Here is a 21,497-nt window from a genome sequence, read left to right on the forward strand (position 1 = left end):
TCAGGATAAATTTTCCTGTGTATTTGAGTAGCATTCATGAAGAATATGATGGATTTCATGTTTACATGTCATAAAGTTATCAGCTACACCTGAGAATGCGATACTGTTGTAAAGCGCTGTTTCCACGTTTCCAGCGTCTAAAGCGGCTCTTTCCCTCCTTAAAGCTGTCTGTGTGTATCCAAAATCTGAGCATTCACATTAAGTGAGATTTCTACACAGAACACTTCAGGATAAGTTTTCCTGTCTATTTGAGTAGCATTCATGAAGAATATGATGGATTTCATGTTTACATGTAATAAAGTTATCAGCTGCACCTGAGAATGCGACACTGTTGTAACGCTCTGTTAAGCGTCAGGATATGCTCTAAGTCCTCGTCAGAAGCGTTCTCTGTGTCTGAGAACTGAGTTTTTGTCACTCATTGTCCTGTCTATACAGAACACTTCAGGATAAGTTTTCCTGTGTATTTGAGTAGCATTCATGAAGAATATGATGGATTTCATGTTTACATGTCATAAAGTTATCAGCTACACCTGAGAATGCGATACTGTTGTAAAGTGCTTTTTCCACGTTTCCAGCGTCTAAAGCGGCTCTTTCCCTCCTTAACGCTGTCTGTGTGTATCCAAAATCTGAGCGTTCACATTAAGTGGGATCTCTACACAGTACACTTCAGGATAAGTTTTCCTGTCTATTTGAGTAGCATTCATGAAGAATATGATGGATTTCATGTTTACATGTAATAAAGTTATCAGCTGCACCTGAGAATGTGTTGAGTTCGTCTCCTGAACTCGCGTGTTGGTTTGATGAAGGAAACAGGACACTCTTTCAAAGTTCAAATCCCAGTATTTATTAAAGCTAACAGCAATAAAGTATTAGAAAATGGAGATCGTTACAGAGCTCTGGGCCAAACTTTCTCTCCCTGACCACAACATGCAGTTGCGCCAGTTCATGAAGTCTGACTGCCTACCTCTCCCTGACCCAGTCTTTTCATAGTCTCACACAGAAAAAATAATACAATGTGGGTTGATTCTCTTATCAGTCCATGTCGCTGTCTCCTTGCTTTGCTCCTCCACGGGGAGGAACAGTGGTGTTCTTGACTACTGGGAACAGACTCACAAGAGATGAACAATTAGAGGGAATGGGTGTCATGTGCATTGCAAGCATACATCTGAACCCTTGGGGGTCAGTTCGGGGATACAGAGGGGCTGGTGTGAGAATCAGTGTTGGTCTTGCTGAGGCACAAACTAAACAATCAGACAAACCTTTCTCACCTGCTGTGGATGTCACCCAGTCCAACCACATGTTCTTCTCCGCGTATCCTGTTGACAATTTAATCATGTCCTTACCTGTTAGTTTGTCTAAATTTATCTTAACCACTTCAGTACTCACCACCTCTGTCTGCTCTTCAGTTTTGGATGGGGCTGTTGTAGTGGCAACATTAGGAATTGGATCAAGAAAATTGACTTTAATTAAACCCATGGTGTCTGTCCCTGGCTGTTCAACACCTAAGACAAAATATTCTGCTGGATTTTCCTCAGAGGCCCCACCGGTCCATGTGGAAAACGGATTTCTGCTTATTGCATCTGCAGTCAACATTATGGGGTTCACACCTTTTCCTACGCCATGGGGTGTTCTGGTTATATCTATTTTTGTTTTAAGGGCCCTATAGTCTTCATACCACCTCGATGTCCTATCTGGTGTGTAGGTCCATCCGCCTGGACGAGAGTTCCACCACACCTGTGCGCAGGTCCCACACAAAGGTCCCTTCTTAGGCTGATTACTGGTCACACATAGATATACGTCATACCTCTTCCAGTCCTGCTCTCTTGACCCACACTTTATGACTGTGCAGAGATCAAATACCCATGCTGTTTTTTGACCTTTGGTGTAATTTAGCTCAATACCTCCATACCTACGTAGGGCACTGTCAGAAAATGAAGTGTGCTGCACCTGTTTTCTGGTGCGATTGAGTGGTGTCAGTTTCACCTGTCTCTGGTCTCCGTGGTCTCCTCCCGAACGCTGCATCGCTTCCCAAATTAAAACTGGTAAAACAATCATAAGAGATATTAAACACATTACCCCCAGCATCCTCCAGCCTCCCGCTGTAGGTGCTGAGGCAGGCACAAATTTCATGGTTGCAAACTTTCACTTCACCCTTTATTAAAACTTCAAAAAATATATACTTAATGCTTAGTAAAAATGCATGTAAAATTTGCAGAAATAATAAAAAACCTTCTGTCCAGGACTTATCTGTTCCTTGTATCTAAGCAAAACCTTCACTTAGAGAGCACTTGCAACCTACTATCCTATTTCACTGGGAACATTCCTTCAAAAAGCAATATATGAAATGCTAACTTATCTGAGCAAAGCTCCAAGCCCTACTGTTGGCTTCCACTACGTTTCTGATAACGCCTCTCGAACCTCCTGTAATGAGCGTGAAGGTGCTTCAGCTGGAGTGCACCTGCTCCAATGATACCATGTATCACCTTTACCTTTCAACCTTACTGCACATGAGGTGCGCTCAACCACCTCATATGGTCCGTTCCACCTTGGTTCAGACCACTTTCTTTTGAAGACTTTTAGCAACACCCAACCGGCCGTGTGGGGCGTGCCCTTGGTGGTGACGTCTCCTTTGTCCTGAACCTGAGTGGAAAAAGCTGAAATGAGAGCCGTTAGTTGTTCAAAGTAGGGTTTGTAACCCAACACCTCTTTTACATCAGTCTGTATTCCTCCTGCTTCTGGTCCTGGGAACTGTTGCCCTCTCATGAGCTCAAAAGGAGTGAAACCTGTAATTCTGTTTACCCCACTTCTGATGCTCATTAATGCTACAGGAAGAGCATCCACCCAGGACAATTTGGTCTGGGCACACACTTTCGCCAGTTTATCTTTCAAATTTCTGTTCATTCTTTCTACCTTTCCTTGTGACTGAGGATGGTATACTGTCCCAAATGCATGTTTAAGGCCTAGAGCCCTCTCGACCTCTTGGAGGTCTATGTTTTTGAAGTGTGTGCCATTATCCGATCTGATTTTCTGTGGAAACCCATGGCAGGGTATGTAGTGGTTAATCAAAAACTTAACTACTGATTTAGTGTCTTCATTTTTTGTAGGTACTGCTTCAGGCCAGCCAGTGTATGCATCCACTGCTACCAAAAGAAATCTGTACCCTCTCACTCTCACTCTGTCTATCATGTCAGTGTAATCAATCACTATTTCCTGACCTGGTAGTTTGGGCAGAGGGAACTTTCTCTCGTGTGGTTTCACCGTGCTTTTTACATTATATACATTGCATACATTACATTCTTTCACATGATTTTCTATCATAGACGGAAGGTAAGGATGCCACCAGTGTGTGAGATTTCTCTCCATTTGTTTCTTTCCAAAGTGTGTGAGACCATGTGCTTCCTCTAATACTGCACTGACCATACCGGGTGGGAGAACTGGTCTGCCATCTGCAACTCTCCATATCTCACCCTCTCTGGTTGCACCTCTCTCTCTCCATACTGATATGTCATATGGAGATGCCTTTTCTTGTTCCTTTATTAACATATTTACATCGCACTTCGGAAGGATATCCTGCACTGTCACCTCTGCCTGCATCATCATGTACTGTGGTAGATAACCTGCTGTCTGTTTGGCTACTCTATCAGCCTCGTTATTCCCCTTAGCCATGAATGTGTCTGCTTTATCATGTCCCTTGCATTTTATCACTGCCACTTTTGCTGGTTTCATTAATGCTTCGGCTAATTGTTGCATTTCTTTCTCGTGCTTAATAGGTGTTCCTGCTGTTGTTATAAAGCCGGCTCTTTTCCATTGTCCCAACTCCACATGCACCGCACCTGCCACATAAGCTGAGTCAGTGTAGATGTTAACTACTCTGCCTGCTGACTCTTCTAGAGCTGCTATGACTGCTTTCAATTCAGCTAACTGAGCTGAAACTTTCCCTTCCATTTTCTGAGCTGTTACTGTCCTCATGTTGTTGTGTGGTGATTGACTCACAACTGCATAGGCCGCTTGGAGTCCCTTCTCTGGGTGTCTGAAACAGCATCCATCAGTGAATAGCTCTTCCTGTGCTTCCTGTAGTGGTTTGGATGTTAAATCTGGCCTAACCTTGTCATCTCTTTCTACTCTCTCCTCACAACAATGTGGTGTCCCTTCTCCCATGTTATCCGCCATATTGATTCCTTCATGGGTGTAAGTGATGTGTGCTGCTCCTAACAACTTCTCTAGCCTATTCTGCCTCAGTGATGTCATGGTGAATGATGCTGAGTTTACATATGCAACAATACTGTGTGTTGTTAATACTGTCAGTGCATGTCCCATCACTATGTGTGCTGTTTTCTGTATGATCTTAGCTACCCCTGCTGCATGTCTTGTGCATGGAGGATGTCTAGTTTCTGTGGGATCCAGTGTTACACTAGCATATGTCAACACCTGTCTACCTCCCCCTTTTTTCTGGAAAAGCACATCATCTGCAGTTTTATCTTTTACAGAAACATCCAGGAAAAAGGGTTCTTTGTATTCTGGAACTGCAAGATCAGCTGCCTGTGCCAGTGTTTGTTTCAAACGAATGAAAGCCGCTTCTGCTTCCGTAGACCAGGTCAGAGCGGCCTTGCTGATTAACGAGAGCACGCAAAGGGGAGGTGAGCTCACAGAATTGAGGGACAAAATGTCTGCTAAACCCTGCCAGACCTAGGAATGATAACATGTCTTTCACAGTACGTGGTGCCTAGATGTTGCAAAATGGAGGAACGATGTGAACCTGAGATGGATGTTCCTGTGGCTGAAACTATTCTCCTAGAAATGTTACTGACTGTCTGCAACATTGTAGTTTCCTCTTAGAGACTTTGAATCCTACCCTATGCAGCTGGAAGAGAAGGTCACGTGTTGCCTCCAAACAGGAAGTGGGGGTGGGCGCAGCCAGCAAAAGATCATCAAAATACTGAATGAGAATTACACCTTGGGGGAGCTGTAAGCCCTCTAACAACTGTCTGAGAACATGATTGAAAATGCCAGGAGACAAAATGAAGCCTTGCGGCAATCTGGTATATCTGAGCTTTCTTCCCCTATAAGTGAAAGAAAAACTGTCTCGTAGTTCATCAGCAAGCGGCAAACAGAAAAAGGCGTTAGCTAGGTCAATACATGAAAACCACTGATGTTGAGGAGTTAATGAACACATAGCTGTATATGGATTAGGAACTGGAACTGTGGGAGTGGTTGTGATAGTGTTAATGCGCCTCAAGTCATGTGCCATGCGGTATTTACCTGTCCCTCTCTTTTCTACAGGAAGAATAGGTGTGTTCCAGTTAGAGGAGGAAGCCTCCAACACTCCTGTCTGCAACAAACCATCAATAGTGTCCTGTATGCCACTCTCAGCCTCAGGTTTATGTGGATATTGTGGTTGCCAGATTGGCTCTAAAGCGCTGTGTGTGAACGTGACTGGCTCAATGGTTGAACAAAAACCTACGTCTGTAGCTCCTTGTGACCAAAGTGATGCTGGTAATTGAGAGAGCCTCCGCCTGCTCATGATCTGTTTTCTCTCTGCCGTGAAAACGCTCAATCTGTCTGTGTTCTAACAGAGCAACATCTCTGGTGGCGTGCTTTATTTTGTATGATTTTTCACTACAAGAATAAGACAGACTAGGAATCTGGGTGGGCACCCAGTCCGTGACGGTTAACAGTCTTTTGCACATTGGACCTAAATCTTTAGCCTGATGTTCAGTATGGACCATGAGAGTGATATGTGGAACGGCTTCAGAGCCCATTTCATACCATGCCATTTGCTCAGGAGACAGTTGTACAGCAGCAGCCACACCCTCTGGCCCTATCAAAATAGAATCCGAGTTAATCTGCCAACTTTTGCCTTCAAGTTCCGCATAAAAAGCCTGCTGATAAACTTCTGTATTGTCCCTGTCATAAAACAATGTAACATGATAGGGGTCGCAGGGAGGAGCATAGGGATGCAGAGCCTGTAACCAAGGGCGCCACTGAGTGAATAATGATGTTATACCGCCTGCATGAGAGCCTTCAGCTGCAATAAGCCCCCAATAGATGTCAGCCCATAGAGTGGCAGGCGGAGTGTTGTCAGCAGCGAGCATCATATGTGAGGAGGCAGACAGAGAGGGGATGGAACAGTTCGTAGTGAAACCATTGGGGAACGTGACAATCAGCCCATCCGGGCTGCATAGCACCGAGGCTCCACACTTAATTAGTAGGTCCCTACCCATTAGATTAACTGGACAAGCTTCAGAGTTCACAAACTGATGACAAAACTTCTGACCAGCTACACTGACTGATAGCGGTCTGGTGAGGGGCAGAGCTTCATTCTTTCCCGAGAAACCAACAACATGCACTGAGTCTTTGGAGAGAGCGGTGGAAGGCATTTCAGAGGTGATAGTGGAGTATCTAGCACCAGTGTCCACTAAAAAAGGCATTTCTTCATTATCCACAGTTGCAGTCATGTAGGGATCTGCCAACCCTACATGATCAGGTGTTCTCAGGCCCCGTCAATGTTGATGAGGATGATACACCACAGGAAATTGTCCCCCGGGTGCAGTTCCTCCATTTGATGCCATAAAAGGCTCTGGCCCTTGAGGTGGGTTTTGCATAGGCCCTCTCATCTGCTGTCGTGGCTGCTGTTGACATTCTCTAGCCCAGTGTCCTCTCTGGTGACAGATATGGCATCTGTTGTAGTCATAGTCTCTCTGATACTGTCCATGGAATCCACAACCACGTGGCCACCCAGGATAGCTACCCCTGTACCTGCTCATGCGCCCACGTCCACCCATAGCTCCCCCACTCATGCCTACCATTTGATGCTGATGAGGTGTTGGCTGAGGAGCCCACTCAGGGACCGAATATAAATCTGGCGTGTCATTGGCTGCGGGCTGCTGCTGCACCATCTGCCTCTGTTTCTTATCAATGTTATGCTGTTTGCGTGCAGAATCTAGTTGTAGTTTCAACCATTGAGACTGAGCAGCTTGGGTTTCAGTATTTTCAGCATCAGCCTTAAGCTTAAAATTTTTAACGTGGTGAGCAAGGTGCTTCTCCCACTTCTCACGATCACATCCTGGGATGTCAGGGTTATTTTCCATAGCTGTTTTAACTGAATGGGGCATTCCTTCCATAATGGCCTTCCTAAACATAGACTGCTGCAAAGGATCAGATCCTGGGTGTGTGCCTGTCATGTCAGACCACTGAGACTTGCTTCTAATCAGGAAGGAGGGAACATCTTCATCGTCTTTAAGTTTTAACACCAGGGAGTGTACTGCCCCCTGTGGCACAGGATATTTTGTCCTCATGGCATCTCCTACCTCTGTGGCATGTCTAAGGAAAGGTTCTTCCTGGCCAAGATTGAGTGTTTTACTCATGTTTTCAACTTGTGCAACCTCAAACTCACCAACCTGTCTGCCTAACAGTGCCCTCCAGTCTCCCATCGCCAGTGTATGTCCCATGGTTAGTTGGCAAAATTTATTCATCCATGGCCCACCTCCCTCGGTAGGTGGGGGCATTTTATCCAACATACAATTCATGTCTGTAAAGTAAAAGGGTTGATACACTCTCCGTCCCTGGCCTCCGTCCAATAATGGAGCCTGCATGACTGGGGATCCTGACCTGCTATGTGAAGGTCGCCTTGACCTTAAATCATAACAATTTGTAGGGGCTGTCTGCGCTCTCCTCCCTTTACCTCTAGTGAACACCCCCGTGGCTTTAAGAAAAAATTGTTCACCTCCATCATCAGTGCTGCTGTTCACCTGCTCCCCCACTTCTCCCCCTGAAACATCATCCTGTAGCTCTCTATCCTCTACAAATGACCTCTGTGCTTGGTTTAGAAAAACCTGATCGAAAGACTCGTGTATAGCTTGTACCTGCTCCTCTAACTTACATATCTCCTCCTCTGTCTCTGTGCTCGATGAAACCCTGGCTGAGGCCCCAGCTGATGTCCCCTCCCTCTGCATCATGGTGCTAAAAGCTGCACTGCCTCCCTCTCCTGCTTTAGGTGTGAGTTTAACACTTTTCCTGGTCATCGGTGTTCCTGACAAGTGGGGTGTGCTGGAGAGGGGTGACCTGTGGGTCTGATCTCCATGTGACCTGTCTTTTCTAGACTCCCTCAGTGAGGCCATCAGTCTCTCATGTTGAGTGTTGTGTAATCTAGACCTTTCCCTCATTTCTTCCAACTGCTGTTCAGACGCCACTGTTTGTTCTTTAAGTTGTAGCAGTTCATTTAATCCTGTCTTAGTTAGTTCTTCTAACAATTCCTCTCTTTCTCCCTCATTTATTTCCTTCACATCAACTATGCCTCGTACCTCTACCTGTGGCATTTGTGGGGGTGCTGGCAGTTGGGGATACAATGGTGCAGAGAGTCTGACAGGTGGCACAGTTAAGCTGTTTTTCTTAGCTTCCACTTGCCAAGCTGTTCAGGCCCCGGAAAAAGAGCGAGACATGCTAGGGTGATCTGATGTATTAGTGCTCTCCGTTTATCTTTCTGTTTTTTCTCTTTTGTCCATGCCGTCTTCTGAAACACACTGGGTACCTTATTCTCATGCTGTTCAAGGTCTTTTCTAGCCTCCGTTTCAAGATTAGAAAACATGTAAAGTATTCCACACTTAGTGCCCTCGTCTAATTTCTTCTCATCAGCCTGTAGCTCTTTCCACAACTCATCACACTTTTGGCTCAACTTCTGTCTCTTTTCTCCAACTTCACCACTGACAACCTGCTTCTTAACTTTCTTCCATTTCTCCACTAATCCTTGCTCTTGAGCCAAAATCCCTATCCGGGGACCACACCCCCCAACCTCCTCGCACTCTCTGTCAAATTCCCCTTCCATGTTTGTGTGTGCGATGTGAATCTGCCTTCAGTCGATGGTTATCTGCACTTACCTTTTCAATTGTGCATTGCTCACCCTCTTCAGCAGATCCAGATGAATTTCGATGATTCTGTATTTCTCCCCTCAACAGCCAGTCAGTTTGTATGGCATAACACCCGAGCAACTGACCCAATCAACTTTGTGCTGCAATAGGGCCAGTCAGTTTGTATGGCATACACCCGAGCAACTGACCCAATGAACTGTCCTCCCTTTTGCAGTGAGGCGTGTGGATTACGTTAGCACTGTTAAGTTTCCTCCACACGTTTTACAATTCAGACACTCAATGCAGCACAGTTGAGACACTGTCATAACTACCACCCCAAATTTTTCCCACAAAAATCACACCAATGGGACTCTAACCCCATATCTTCAGTCTCTTGGATCACTACCGGATACCTTCAATCTGAAATTTCTTACAGTAGCTTAGGAATACGAGCTCACCCTCCTCACGGAGTAATAACAAAAAATAAACACTCCTGCGATAAACTGTCCTGGATTACCGCTTCACACTCGCTTCCTTGATCCTTTAACCGACCTACTTATTCCACTACTGTCTCTTAATAGCGAGCTCCGGGGACTTTAGGGCTATTAACCCTGGGCCTCCAACCCTTTAACAATGGGACTCTAACCCTTATTCTGCCTCACCATTTAAGTATCTCGGCTTACATTTACGGCCTCACCATTTAAGTATCTCGGCCCTCTCCTGGTGCCCCCGAACCAAACCCTTTTTAATGCCCCGGACCGTTGTCACATACGGTTCTAAGTACACCTGTAGAGTGTCACGTCACATGAGCGTCCTTGCCAGGCATAAGAGTTCCGGACTCACCTCAGGGAATTTAGCTACAGCCAACTTCAATAAAACTATTTTAAATGCCAAATTGTACTCACCTAGGGAGATTCCCTCCTCATCAGACTATAAAGCCCTGGTGGGTTGCTTTATCAATCTCCCAGGAGGCACCTCAGGCAGGCTCTAGCAGCCTCGGGACCCTTCCTCCACCGCGGTATCAACGATCTCTTTTCCCTGGCTCACCACTGTTTTACAGACAATGTAGACACATAGCACAGCGTTATATTTTAGAAATGTTCAATGCGCAGCTCTTCGTTCAAACAGGTGTCTGCTTACCCTTTAATGTGAGGCCTCGATCGCTGTTTCTGATTCCGGGTTGTCTGTGTCAGAGTAAAACAAACTTAAACTTTCAAATTGGTCCCAAAACGATTAAAATCCTGCCTTCATCACGTCGGGGTCACCAAACTGTTGAGTTCGTCTCCTGAACTCGCGTGTTGGTTTGATGAAAGAAACAGGACACTCTTTCAAAGTTCAAATCCCAGTATTTATTAAAGCTAACAGCAATAAAGCATTAGAAAAAGGAGATTGTTACAGAGCTCTGGGCCAAACTTTCTCTCCCTGACCACAACATGCAGTTGCGCCAGTTCATGAAGTCTGACTGCCTACCTCTCCCTGACCCAGTCTTTTCATAGTCTCACACAGAAAAAATAATACAATGTGGGTTGATTCTCTTATCAGTCCATGCCGCTGTCTCCTTGCTTTGCTCCTCCACGTGTTCTCTGTTTTGTTTCACCTCGTGTTATCTGAGACTCCTACGCGGGACAGCCCTCGTGCTGGTGGCTCTGTGAGAGATTCACACAAAGAGAGACAATACCCTACTCTATTCCTCGTTTTCTGTCTTACTTCTTTTCCGGGATGTCTGCCATATAGGGAGTTGTGGCCTTCAAACAATATCATAAGTTCAGTCTGTCTCTTCTTCTTGCACAGCAAATTTTATGAAAAAATCACTTAGTTATAAGCATATTATGATTACATCAACAATATACACATTGTTTTATTAAAGCAAACAGATTAATATAAAACATTCTACAAATGCAATACTGTTCAATAGAGGTTTTTAAGCGTCAGGATCGGCTCTTTTCCTCCTTAGACGCTGTCTCTGTGTCTGAGAACTGAGTTTTTCTCACTCCTTGTCCTGTCTGTACAGAACACTTCAGGATAGGTTTTCCTGTCTATTTGAGTAGCATTCATGAAGAATATGATGGATTTCATGTTTACGTCATAAAGTTATCAGCTACACCTTAGAATGCATTACTGTTCAATAGCGCTTTTTAAGCGTCAGGATCGGCTCTTTTCCTCCTTAGAAGATGTCTCTGTGTCTGAGAACTGAGCTTTTCTCACTCGTTGTCCTGTCTGTACAGAACACTTCAGGATAAGTTTTCCTGTTTATTTGAGTAGCATTCATGAAGAATAAGATGGATTTCAAGTTTACATGTCATAAAGTTATCAGTTACACCTTAGAATGCAATACTGTTCAACAGAATGCAATACAACTTGTCTTCATCATGGCCACTTCTGGCCAATTGAAACCCATGAAAACTACCTTTTTTAATTCCTTGTTATTTACCGTATTAAATCATACAATTTAGTTAAAATTGCTTTCATTCTAAACTCAACACTTAAAAATTGTAGTTTTTAATGTTTTCTACCAGATGCAGTCATTTCTCCATTTTTGGCCAAGGGAGAAATTTCATCTAATATTCTAAGTTTCCAATATGGGTCTATGATGTCATACTGCACTCCAATGGAGCGAATGAATGACACAATTTTGACATAGGTGTGACCTTTAGGATAGCAGATAATGGTTTGACTCAGGCACAATAAAAAAAAATCAAAGGGCATCTTTCAGAGTTCAAAGATGCAGCTGCAGGGTAAACAAAAAGCAACTCTGGCATTGTTTGTAAATCTGTCCTGGTGTTTATTCAGGTGCAGCCAATACTAAGGCTGTAAGTTAGCCTATCAGCTTCCAGATCATTTTTTCTCTGGCAAGGTGGCAAGAAGGTCGTATTCACTGCTTCAAGCACTTGACTATGTGATGCGTTCACAGATCGAAGATAGGGAGAAATCCTCTGGATTTGAAGAAGAGACATCTTCTACTCAAGATGAGGACACATCCTCTCTTGAAGATGATGGGACAACCTCCTCAGAGGATGAAAACATCACCACTGATGATGAGTAGTACCAGCCAGTGCCTGATTCCTCTTCCTTAAGGGGTGAGTACGCTGGACAAGTTTTCCTCAGTTACACCTGAGAATGCAATACTGTTGAAAAGTGCTGTTTCCACGTTTCCAGCGTCTAAATCGGCTCTTTCCCTCGTTAAAGCTGTCTGTGTGTATCCAAAATCTGAGCATTCACATTTAGTGGGATTTCTACACAGAACACTTCAGGATAAGTTTTCCTGTCTATTTGAGTAGCATTCATGTGAAAAGCGCTGTTTCCACGTTTCCAGCGTCTAAATCGGCTCTTTCCCTCGTTAAAGCTGTCTGTGTGTATCCAAAATCTGAGCATTCACATTTAGTGGGATTTCTACACAGAACACTTCAGGATAAGTTTTCCTGTCTATTTGAGTAGCATTCATGAAGAATATGATGGATTTCATGTTTACATGTCATAAAGTTATCAGCTACACCTGAGAATGCGATACTTGTTGTAAAGCGCTGTTTCCACGTTTCCAGCGTCTAAAGCGGCTCTTTCCCTCCTTAAAGCTGTCTGTGTGTATCCAAAATCTGAGCATTCACATTAAGTGAGATTTCTACACAGAACACTTCAGGATAAGTTTTCCTGTCTATTTGAGTAGCATTCATGAAGAATATGATGGATTTCATGTTTACATGTAATAAAGTTATCAGCTGCACCTGAGAATGCGATACTGTTGTAACGCTCTGTTAAGCGTCAGGATCTGCTCTAAGTCCTCGTCAGAAGCGTTCTCTGTGTCTGAGAACTGAGTTTTTGTCACTCATTGTCCTGTCTATACAGAACACTTCAGGATAAGTTTTCCTGTGTATTTGAGTAGCATTCATGAAGAATATGATGGATTTCATGTTTACATGTCATAAAGTTATCAGCTACACCTGAGAATGCGATACTGTTGTAAAGCGCTGTTTCCACCTTTCCAGCGTCTAAATCGGCTCTTTCCCTCCTTAAAGCTGTCTGTGTGTATCCAAAATCTGAGCATTCACATTTAGTGGGATTTCTACACAGAACACTTCAGGATAAGTTTTCCTGTCTATTTGAGTAGCATTCATGAAGAATATGATGGATTTCATGTTTACATGTCATAAAGTTATCAGCTGCACCTGAGAATGCGATACTGTTGTAACGCTCTGTTAAGCGTCAGGATCTGCTCTAAGTCCTCGTCAGAAGCTTTCTCTGTGTCTGAGAACTGAGTTTTTGTCACTCATTGTCCTGTCTATACAGAACACTTCAGGATAAGTTTTCCTGTCTATTTGAGTAGCATTCATGAAGAATATGATGGATTTCATGTTTACATGTCATAAAGTTATCAGCTACACCTGAGAATGCGATACTGTTGTAAAGCGCTGTTTCCACGTTTCCAGCGTCTAAAGCGGCTCTTTCCCTCCTTAAAGCTGTCTGTGTGTATCCAAAATCTGAGCATTCACATTAAGTGAGATTTCTACACAGAACACTTCAGGATAAGTTTTCCTGTCTATTTGAGTAGCATTCATGAAGAATATGATGGATTTCATGTTTACATGTAATAAAGTTATCAGCTGCACCTGAGAATGCGATACTGTTGTAACGCTCTGTTAAGCGTCAGGATCTGCTCTAAGTCCTCGTCAGAAGCGTTCTCTGTGTCTGAGAACTGAGTTTTTGTCACTCATTGTCCTGTCTATACAGAACACTTCAGGATAAATTTTCCTGTGTATTTGAGTAGCATTCATGAAGAATATGATGGATTTCATGTTTACATGTCATAAAGTTATCAGCTACACCTGAGAATGCGATACTGTTGTAAAGCGCTGTTTTCCACTTTCCAGCGTCTGAATCGGCTCTTTCCCTCCTTAAAGCTGTCTGTGTGTATCCAAAATCTGAGCATTCACATGAAGTGAGATTTCTACACAGTACACTTCAGGATAAGTTTTCCTGTCTATTTGAGTAGCATTCATGAAGAATATGATGGATTTCATGTTTACATGTAATAAAGTTATCAGCTGCACCTGAGAATGCGATACTGTTGTAAAGCGCTGTTTCCACGTTTCCAGCGTCTGAATCGGCTCTTTCCCTCCTTAAAGCTGTCTGTGTGTATCCAAAATCTGAGCATTCACATTAAGTGTCCTGTCTATACAGAACACTTCAGGATAAGTTTTCCTGTGTATTTGAGTAGCATTCATGAAGAATATGATGGATTTCATGTTTACATGTCATAAAGTTATCAGCTACACCTGAGAATGCGATACTGTTGTAAAGCGCTGTTTCCACGTTTCCAGCGTCTGAATCGGCTCTTTCCCTCCTTAAAGCTGTCTGTGTGTATCCAAAATCTGAGCATTCACATTAAGTGAGATTTCTACACAGAACACTTCAGGATAAGTTTTCCTGTCTATTTGAGTAGCATTCATGAAGAATATGATGGATTTCATGTTTACATGTAATAAAGTTATCAGCTGCACCTGAGAATGCGATACTGTTGTAAAGCGCTGTTTCCACGTTTCCAGCGTCTGAATCGGCTCTTTCCCTCCTTAAAGCTGTCTGTGTGTATCCAAAATCTGAGCATTCACATTAAGTGAGATTTCTACACAGAACACTTCAGGATAAGTTTTCCTGTGTATTTGAGTAGCATTCATGAAGAATATGATGGATTTCATGTTTACATGTCATAAAGTTATCAGCTGCACCTGCGGTATCCAAAATCTGAGCATTCACATTAATTGAGATTTCTACACAGAACACTTCAGGATAAGTTTTCCTGTCTATTTGAGTAGCATTCATGAAGAATATGATGGATTTCATGTTTACATGTAATAAAGTTATCAGCTGCACCTGAGAATGCGACACTGTTGTAACGCTCTGTTAAGCGTCAGGATATGCTCTAAGTCCTCGTCAAAAGCGTTCTCTGTGTCTGAGAACTGAGTTTTTGTCACTCATTGTCCTGTCTATACAGAACACTTCAGGATAAGTTTTCCTGTGTATTTGAGTAGCATTCATGAAGAATATCATGGATTTCATGTTTACATGTCATAAAGTTATCAGCTACACCTGAGAATGCGATACTGTTGTAAAGCGCTTTTTCCACGTTTCCAGCGTCTAAAGCGGCTCTTTCCCTCCTTAAAGCTGTCTGTGTGTATCCAAAATCTGAGCATTCACATTAAGTGAGATTTCTACACAGTACACTTCAGGATAAGTTTTCCTGTCTATTTGAGTAGCATTCATGAAGAATATGATGGATTTCATGTTTACATGTAATAAAGTTATCAGCTGCACCTGAGAATGCGACACTGTTGTAACGCTCTGTTAAGCGTCAGGATCTGCTCTAAGTCCTCGTCAGAAGCGTTCTCTGTGTCTGAGAACTGAGTTTTTGTCACTCATTGTCCTGTCTATACAGAACACTTCAGGATAAGTTTTCCTGTCTATTTGAGTAGCATTCATGAAGAATATGATGGATTTCATGTTTACATGTCATAAAGTTATCAGCTACACCTGAGAATGCGATACTGTTGTAAAGCGCTGTTTCCAGCGTCTAAAGCGGCTCTTTCCCTCCTTAAAGCTGTCTGTGTGTATCCAAAATCTGAGCGTTCACATTAAGTGGGATTTCTACACAGAACACTTCAGGATAAGTTTTCCTGTCTATTTGAGTAGCATTCATGAAGAATATGATGGATTTCATGTTTACATGTAATAAAGTTATCAGCTGCACCTGAGAATGCGATACTGTTGTAACGCTCTGTTAAGCGTCAGGATCTGCTCTAAGTCCTCGTCAGAAGCGTTCTCTGTGTCTGAGAACTGAGTTTTTGTCACTCATTGTCCTGTCTATATAGAACACTTCAGGATAAGATTTCCTGTGTATTTGAGTAGCATTCATGAAGAATATGATGGATTTCATGTTTACATGTCATAAAGTTATCAGCTACACCTGAGAATGCGATACTGTTGTAAAGCGCTTTTTCCACGTTTCCAGCGTCTAAAGCGGCTCTTTCCCTCCTTAAAGCTGTCTGTGTGTATCCAAAATCTGAGCATTCACATTAAGTGGGATCTCTACACAGAACACTTCAGGATAAGTTTTCCTGTCTATTTGAATAGCATTCATGAAGAATATGATGGATTTCATGTTTACATGTAATAAAGTTATCAGCTGCACCTGAGAATGCGATACTGTTGTAACGCTCTGTTAAGCGTCAGGATCTGCTCTAAGTCCTCGTCAGAAGCGTTCTCTGTGTCTGAGAACTGAGTTTTTGTCACTCATTGTCCTGTCTATACAGAACACTTCAGGATAAGATTTCCTGTGTATTTGAGTAGCATTCATGAAGAATATGATGGATTTCATGTTTACATGTCATAAAGTTATCAGCTACACCTGAGAATGCGATACTGTTGTAAAGCGCTTTTTCCACGTTTCCAGCGTCTAAAGCGGCTCTTTCCCTCCTTAAAGCTGTCTGTGTGTATCCAAAATCTGAGCGTTCACATTAAGTGAGATTTCTACACAGTACACTTCAGGATAAGTTTTCCTGTCTATTTGAGTAGCATTCATGAAGAATATGATGGATTTCATGTTTACATGTAATAAAGTTATCAGCTGCACCTGAGAATGCGATACTGTTGTAACGCTCTGTTAAGCGTCAGGATCTGCTCTAAGTCCTCGTCAGAAGCGTTCTCTGTGTCTGAGAACTGAGTTTTTGTCACTCATTGTCCTGTCTATACAGAACACTTCAGGATAAGATTTCCTGTGTATTTGAGTAGCATTCATGAAGAATATGATGGATTTCATGTTTACATGTCATAAAGTTATCAGCTACACCTGAGAATGCGATACTGTTGTAAAGCGCTGTTTCCACCTTTCCAGCGTCTAAAGCGGCTCTTTCCCTCCTTAAAGCTGTCTGTGTGTATCCAAAATCTGAGCATTCACATTAAGTGAGATTTCTACACAGAACACTTCAGGATAAGTTTTCCTGTCTATTTGAGTAGCATTCATGAAGAATATGATGGATTTCATGTTTACATGTAATAAAGTTATCAGCTGCACCTGAGAATGCGATACTGTTGTAACGCTCTGTTAAGCGTCAGGATCTGCTCTAAGTCCTCGTCAGAAGCTTTCTCTGTGTCTGAGAACTGAGTTTTTGTCACTCATTGTCCTGTCTATACAGAACACTTCAGGATAAGTTTTCCTGTCTATTTGAGTAGCATTCATGAAGAATATGATGGATTTCATGTTTACATGTAATAAAGTTATCAGCTGCACCTGAGAATGCGACACTGTTGTAACGCTCTGTTAAGCGTCAGGATCTGCTTTAAGTCCTCGTCAGAAGCTTTCTCTGTGTCTGAGAACTGAGTTTTTGTCACTCATTGTCCTGTCTATACAGAACACTTCAGGATAAGTTTTCCTGTGTATTTGAGTAGCATTCATGAAGAATATGATGGATTTCATGTTTACATGTCACAAAGTTATCAGCTACACCTGAGAATGCGATACTGTTGTAAAGCGCTTTTTCCACGTTTCCAGCGTCTAAAGCGGCTCTTTCCCTCCTTAACGCTGTCTGTGTGTATCCAAAATCTGAGCATTCACATTAAGTGGGATCTCTACACAGAACACTTCAGGATAAGTTTTCCTGTCTATTTGAGTAGCATTCATGAAGAATATGATGGATTTCATGTTTACATGTAATAAAGTTATCAGCTGCACCTGAGAATGCGATACTGTTGTAACGCTCTGTTAAGCGTCAGGATCTGCTCTAAGTCCTCGTCAGAAGCGTTCTCTGTGTCTGAGAACTGAGTTTTTGTCACTCATTGTCCTGTCTATACAGAACACTTCAGGATAAGATTTCCTGTGTATTTGAGTAGCATTCATGAAGAATATGATGGATTTCATGTTTACATGTCATAAAGTTATCAGCTACACCTGAGAATGCGATACTGTTGTAAAGCGCTGTTTCCACGTTTCCAGCGTCTAAAGCGGCTCTTTCCCTCCTTAAAGCTGTCTGTGTGTATCCAAAATCTGAGCATTCACATTAAGTGAGATTTCTACACAGAACACTTCAGGATAAGTTTTCCTGTCTATTTGAGTAGCATTCATGAAGAATATGATGGATTTCATGTTTACATGTAATAAAGTTATCAGCTGCACCTGAGAATGCGACACTGTTGTAACGCTCTGTTAAGCGTCAGGATCTGCTCTAAGTCCTCGTCAGAAGCGTTCTCTGTGTCTGAGAACTGAGTTTTTGTCACTCATTGTCCTGTCTATACAGAACACTTCAGGATAAGTTTTCCTGTGTATTTGAGTAGCATTCATGAAGAATATGATGGATTTCATGTTTACATGTCATAAAGTTATCAGCTACACCTGAGAATGCGATACTGTTGTAAAGCGCTGTTTCCACCTTTCCAGCGTCTGAATCGGCTCTTTCCCTCCTTAAAGCTGTCTGTGTGTATCCAAAATCTGAGCATTCACATTAAGTGAGATTTCTACACAGAACACTTCAGGATAAGTTTTCCTGTCTATTTGAGTAGCATTCATGAAGAATATGATGGATTTCATGTTTACATGTAATAAAGTTATCAGCTGCACCTGAGAATGCGACACTGTTGTAACGCTCTGTTAAGCGTCAGGATCTGCTTTAAGTCCTCGTCAGAAGCTTTCTCTGTGTCTGAGAACTGAGTTTTTGTCACTCATTGTCCTGTCTATACAGAACACTTCAGGATAAGTTTTCCTGTGTATTTGAGTAGCATTCATGAAGAATATGATGGATTTCATGTTTACATGTCACAAAGTTATCAGCTACACCTGAGAATGCGATACTGTTGTAAAGCGCTGTTTCCACTTTTCCAGCGTCTAAAGCGGCTCTTTCCCTCCTTAACGCTGTCTGTGTGTATCCAAAATCTGAGCATTCACATTAAGTGGGATCTCTACACAGAACACTTCAGGATAAGTTTTCCTGTCTATTTGAGTAGCATTCATGAAGAATATGATGGATTTCATGTTTACATGTAATAAAGTTATCAGCTGCACCTGAGAATGCGATACTGTTGTAACGCTCTGTTAAGCGTCAGGATCTGCTCTAAGTCCTCGTCAGAAGCGTTCTCTGTGTCTGAGAACTGAGTTTTTGTCACTCATTGTCCTGTCTATACAGAACACTTCAGGATAAGATTTCCTGTGTATTTGAGTAGCATTCATGAAGAATATGATGGATTTCATGTTTACATGTCATAAAGTTATCAGCTACACCTGAGAATGCGATACTGTTGTAAAGCGCTGTTTCCAGCGTCTAAAGCGGCTCTTTCCCTCCTTAAAGCTGTCTGTGTGTATCCAAAATCTGAGCGTTCACATTAAGTGGGATCTCTACACAGAACACTTCAGGATAAGTTTTCCTGTCTATTTGAGTAGCATTCATGAAGAATATGATGGATTTCATGTTTACATGTAATAAAGTTATCAGCTGCACCTGAGAATGCGATACTGTTGTAAAGCGCTGTTTCCACTTTTCCAGCGTCTGAATCGGCTCTTTCCCTCGTTAAAGCTGTCTGAGTGTATCAAAAATCTGAGCGTTCACATTAAGTGGGATCTCTACACAGAACACTTCAGGATAAGTTTTCCTGTCTATTTGAGTAGCATTCATGAAGAATATGATGGATTTCATGTTTACATGTCATAAAGTTATCAGCTACACCTGAGAATGCGATACTGTTGTAAAGCGCTGTTTCCACTTTTCCAGCGTCTGAATCGGCTCTTTCCCTCGTTAAAGCTGTCTGAGTGTATCAAAAATCTGAGCGTTCACATTAAGTGGGATCTCTACACAGAACACTTCAGGATAAGTTTTCCTGTCTATTTGAGTAGCATTCATGAAGAATATGATGGATTTCATGTTAACATTTAATAAAGTTATCAGCTGCACCTGAGAATGCGATACTGTTGTAACGCTCTGTTAAGCGTCAGGATCTGCTCTAAGTCCTCGTCAGAAGCGTTCTCTGTGTCTGAGAACTGAGTTTTTGTCACTCATTGTCCTGTCTATACAGAACACTTCAGGATAGGTTTTCCTGTCTATTTGAGTAGCATTCATGAAGAATATGATGGATTTCATGTTTACATGTCATAAAGTTATCAGCTACACCTGAGAATGCGATACTGTTGTAAAGCGCTGTTTCCACTTTTCCAGCGTCTGAATCGGCTCTTTCCCTCGTTAAAGCTGTCTGAGTGTATCAAAAATCTGAGCGTTCACATTAAGTGGGATCTCTACACAGAACACTTCAGGATAAGTTTTCCTGTCTATTTGAGTAGCATTCATGAAGAATATGATGGATTTCATGTTTACATGTAATAAAGTTATCAGCTGCACCTGAGAATGCGATACTGTTGTAACGCTCTGTTAAGCGTCAGGATCTGCTCTAAGTCCTCGTCAGAAGCGTTCTCTGTGTCTGAGAACTGAGTTTTTGTCACTCATTGTCCTGTCTATACAGAACACTTCAGGATAAGTTTTCCTGTCTATTTGAGTAGCATTCATGAAGAATATGATGGATTTCATGTTTATGTGGCGATGCGAGGGCTCAGAATGTTATACTACGATTATTAAATTTAGGACAAAGAAACCAACAACGCCACCCTGGGAATTGCACCCAGGGAATTGTAAATAAATATAACTATAAAGGAAGGCACACAGGTAAGTAATACAAGGAAGGGCAGGAGACGTGGTTCACGGTAGCAAAAATAATGAACACGTTTATTGGAAGTTGGTCTCACAAGTTAAAAAGGGTAGTTCACGACCGAACTAATAATTAACACCCTGCTCCAATAGCTGAGGCTCACCAACGGTGAGGGACAATGTGGGGGGAAGGAGTCCAAAACAAGAAAAGGCACCCCACGCTCACGTGACACACACAAAGGTGAAGTGCAAAGCAACCAAATCCAGAATCACTGCCAACACAGAACTGGCAAACAAGGGTCAAAGAGACAATGTTGCAGAGGAAATTGGACTGACGGACACTAGTTCTGCTCAGGATGAAAGACAATCAGAGGCTAGATGGCCAACCAGAACTAGAAGAGAACCTGACAGATTGTCATACCAAAATCTTGGAAACCCCTTGACTCTGGTCATGCGCTCCATATTGCATAGTCTTGACCAAGTTTTCACAGAAGCCCTTGATTTGCCCATTGTATCAAGCCCTTCACCTTTGCCTTACATAAGTCCAGTTATTGATATTTAAGTGTAAGTTGACATGCAGAGACGCATGCCAATTAAGGGCGGGTGGATGTAACCCCATGAAAATTTAGACAGGTTACGAAATATATTTTATTATTGTTTTATGTAAATTGTTTTCGTTTCTATGCACATTCACTAAAAGAGTTGTGTTGTGACTGTAGTTTCCTTAAGCAACCACAAGGGGGCGCTCCTTGTTTAGACAGTGCAGGAAATGTAGTGTCGCGTGCATTGCATGCAGGGAGACAGACACGATAGTTAAGCTCCGATACTGATAATGCCACGAGTGCCACGAGTGCCACGAGTTTTGCCTTTTGTGGGAAGAGTGTTGTTTTGTTTTCATGCATATCAGTGTTATTGTGTGGTTGAGTTGTGACCGATGTTCCATGACGGCTGTGACGGAGGAATTGCCATGTTTTGTTGTTTTTTTTCC

The 21,497-nt window shown here is 42.5% G+C and overlaps 1 protein-coding gene across 1 annotated transcript; it reads right to left on the minus strand.

Moving 5' to 3' along the window:
• Positions 1–840: 840 nt before the first annotated feature.
• On the minus strand, positions 841–10,716 carry LOC130171300 (uncharacterized). Its single transcript, XM_056379250.1, has 3 exons — positions 9,984–10,716; positions 9,749–9,892; positions 841–2,640 (listed from the first exon to the last, which is right to left on the minus strand). The coding sequence occupies exon 3, from the start codon at positions 2,128–2,130 to the stop codon at positions 1,033–1,035; it is 1,098 nt and encodes a 365-aa protein (XP_056235225.1). The 5' UTR covers positions 2,131–2,640; positions 9,749–9,892; positions 9,984–10,716; the 3' UTR covers positions 841–1,032.
• Between the last annotated feature and the right edge of the window lie 10,781 nt (positions 10,717–21,497).

Source organism: Seriola aureovittata, chromosome 1 (assembly GCF_021018895.1).
Source record: "Seriola aureovittata isolate HTS-2021-v1 ecotype China chromosome 1, ASM2101889v1, whole genome shotgun sequence".
Classification (NCBI taxonomy): Eukaryota; Metazoa; Chordata; class Actinopteri; order Carangiformes; family Carangidae; genus Seriola; species Seriola aureovittata.

Excerpts from the sequence above, each read along its gene's own strand:
- LOC130171300 (XM_056379250.1), bottom strand. The coding sequence starts at position 2,130 with ATGAAATTTGTGCCTGCCTCAGCACCTACAGCGGGAGGCTGGAGGATG.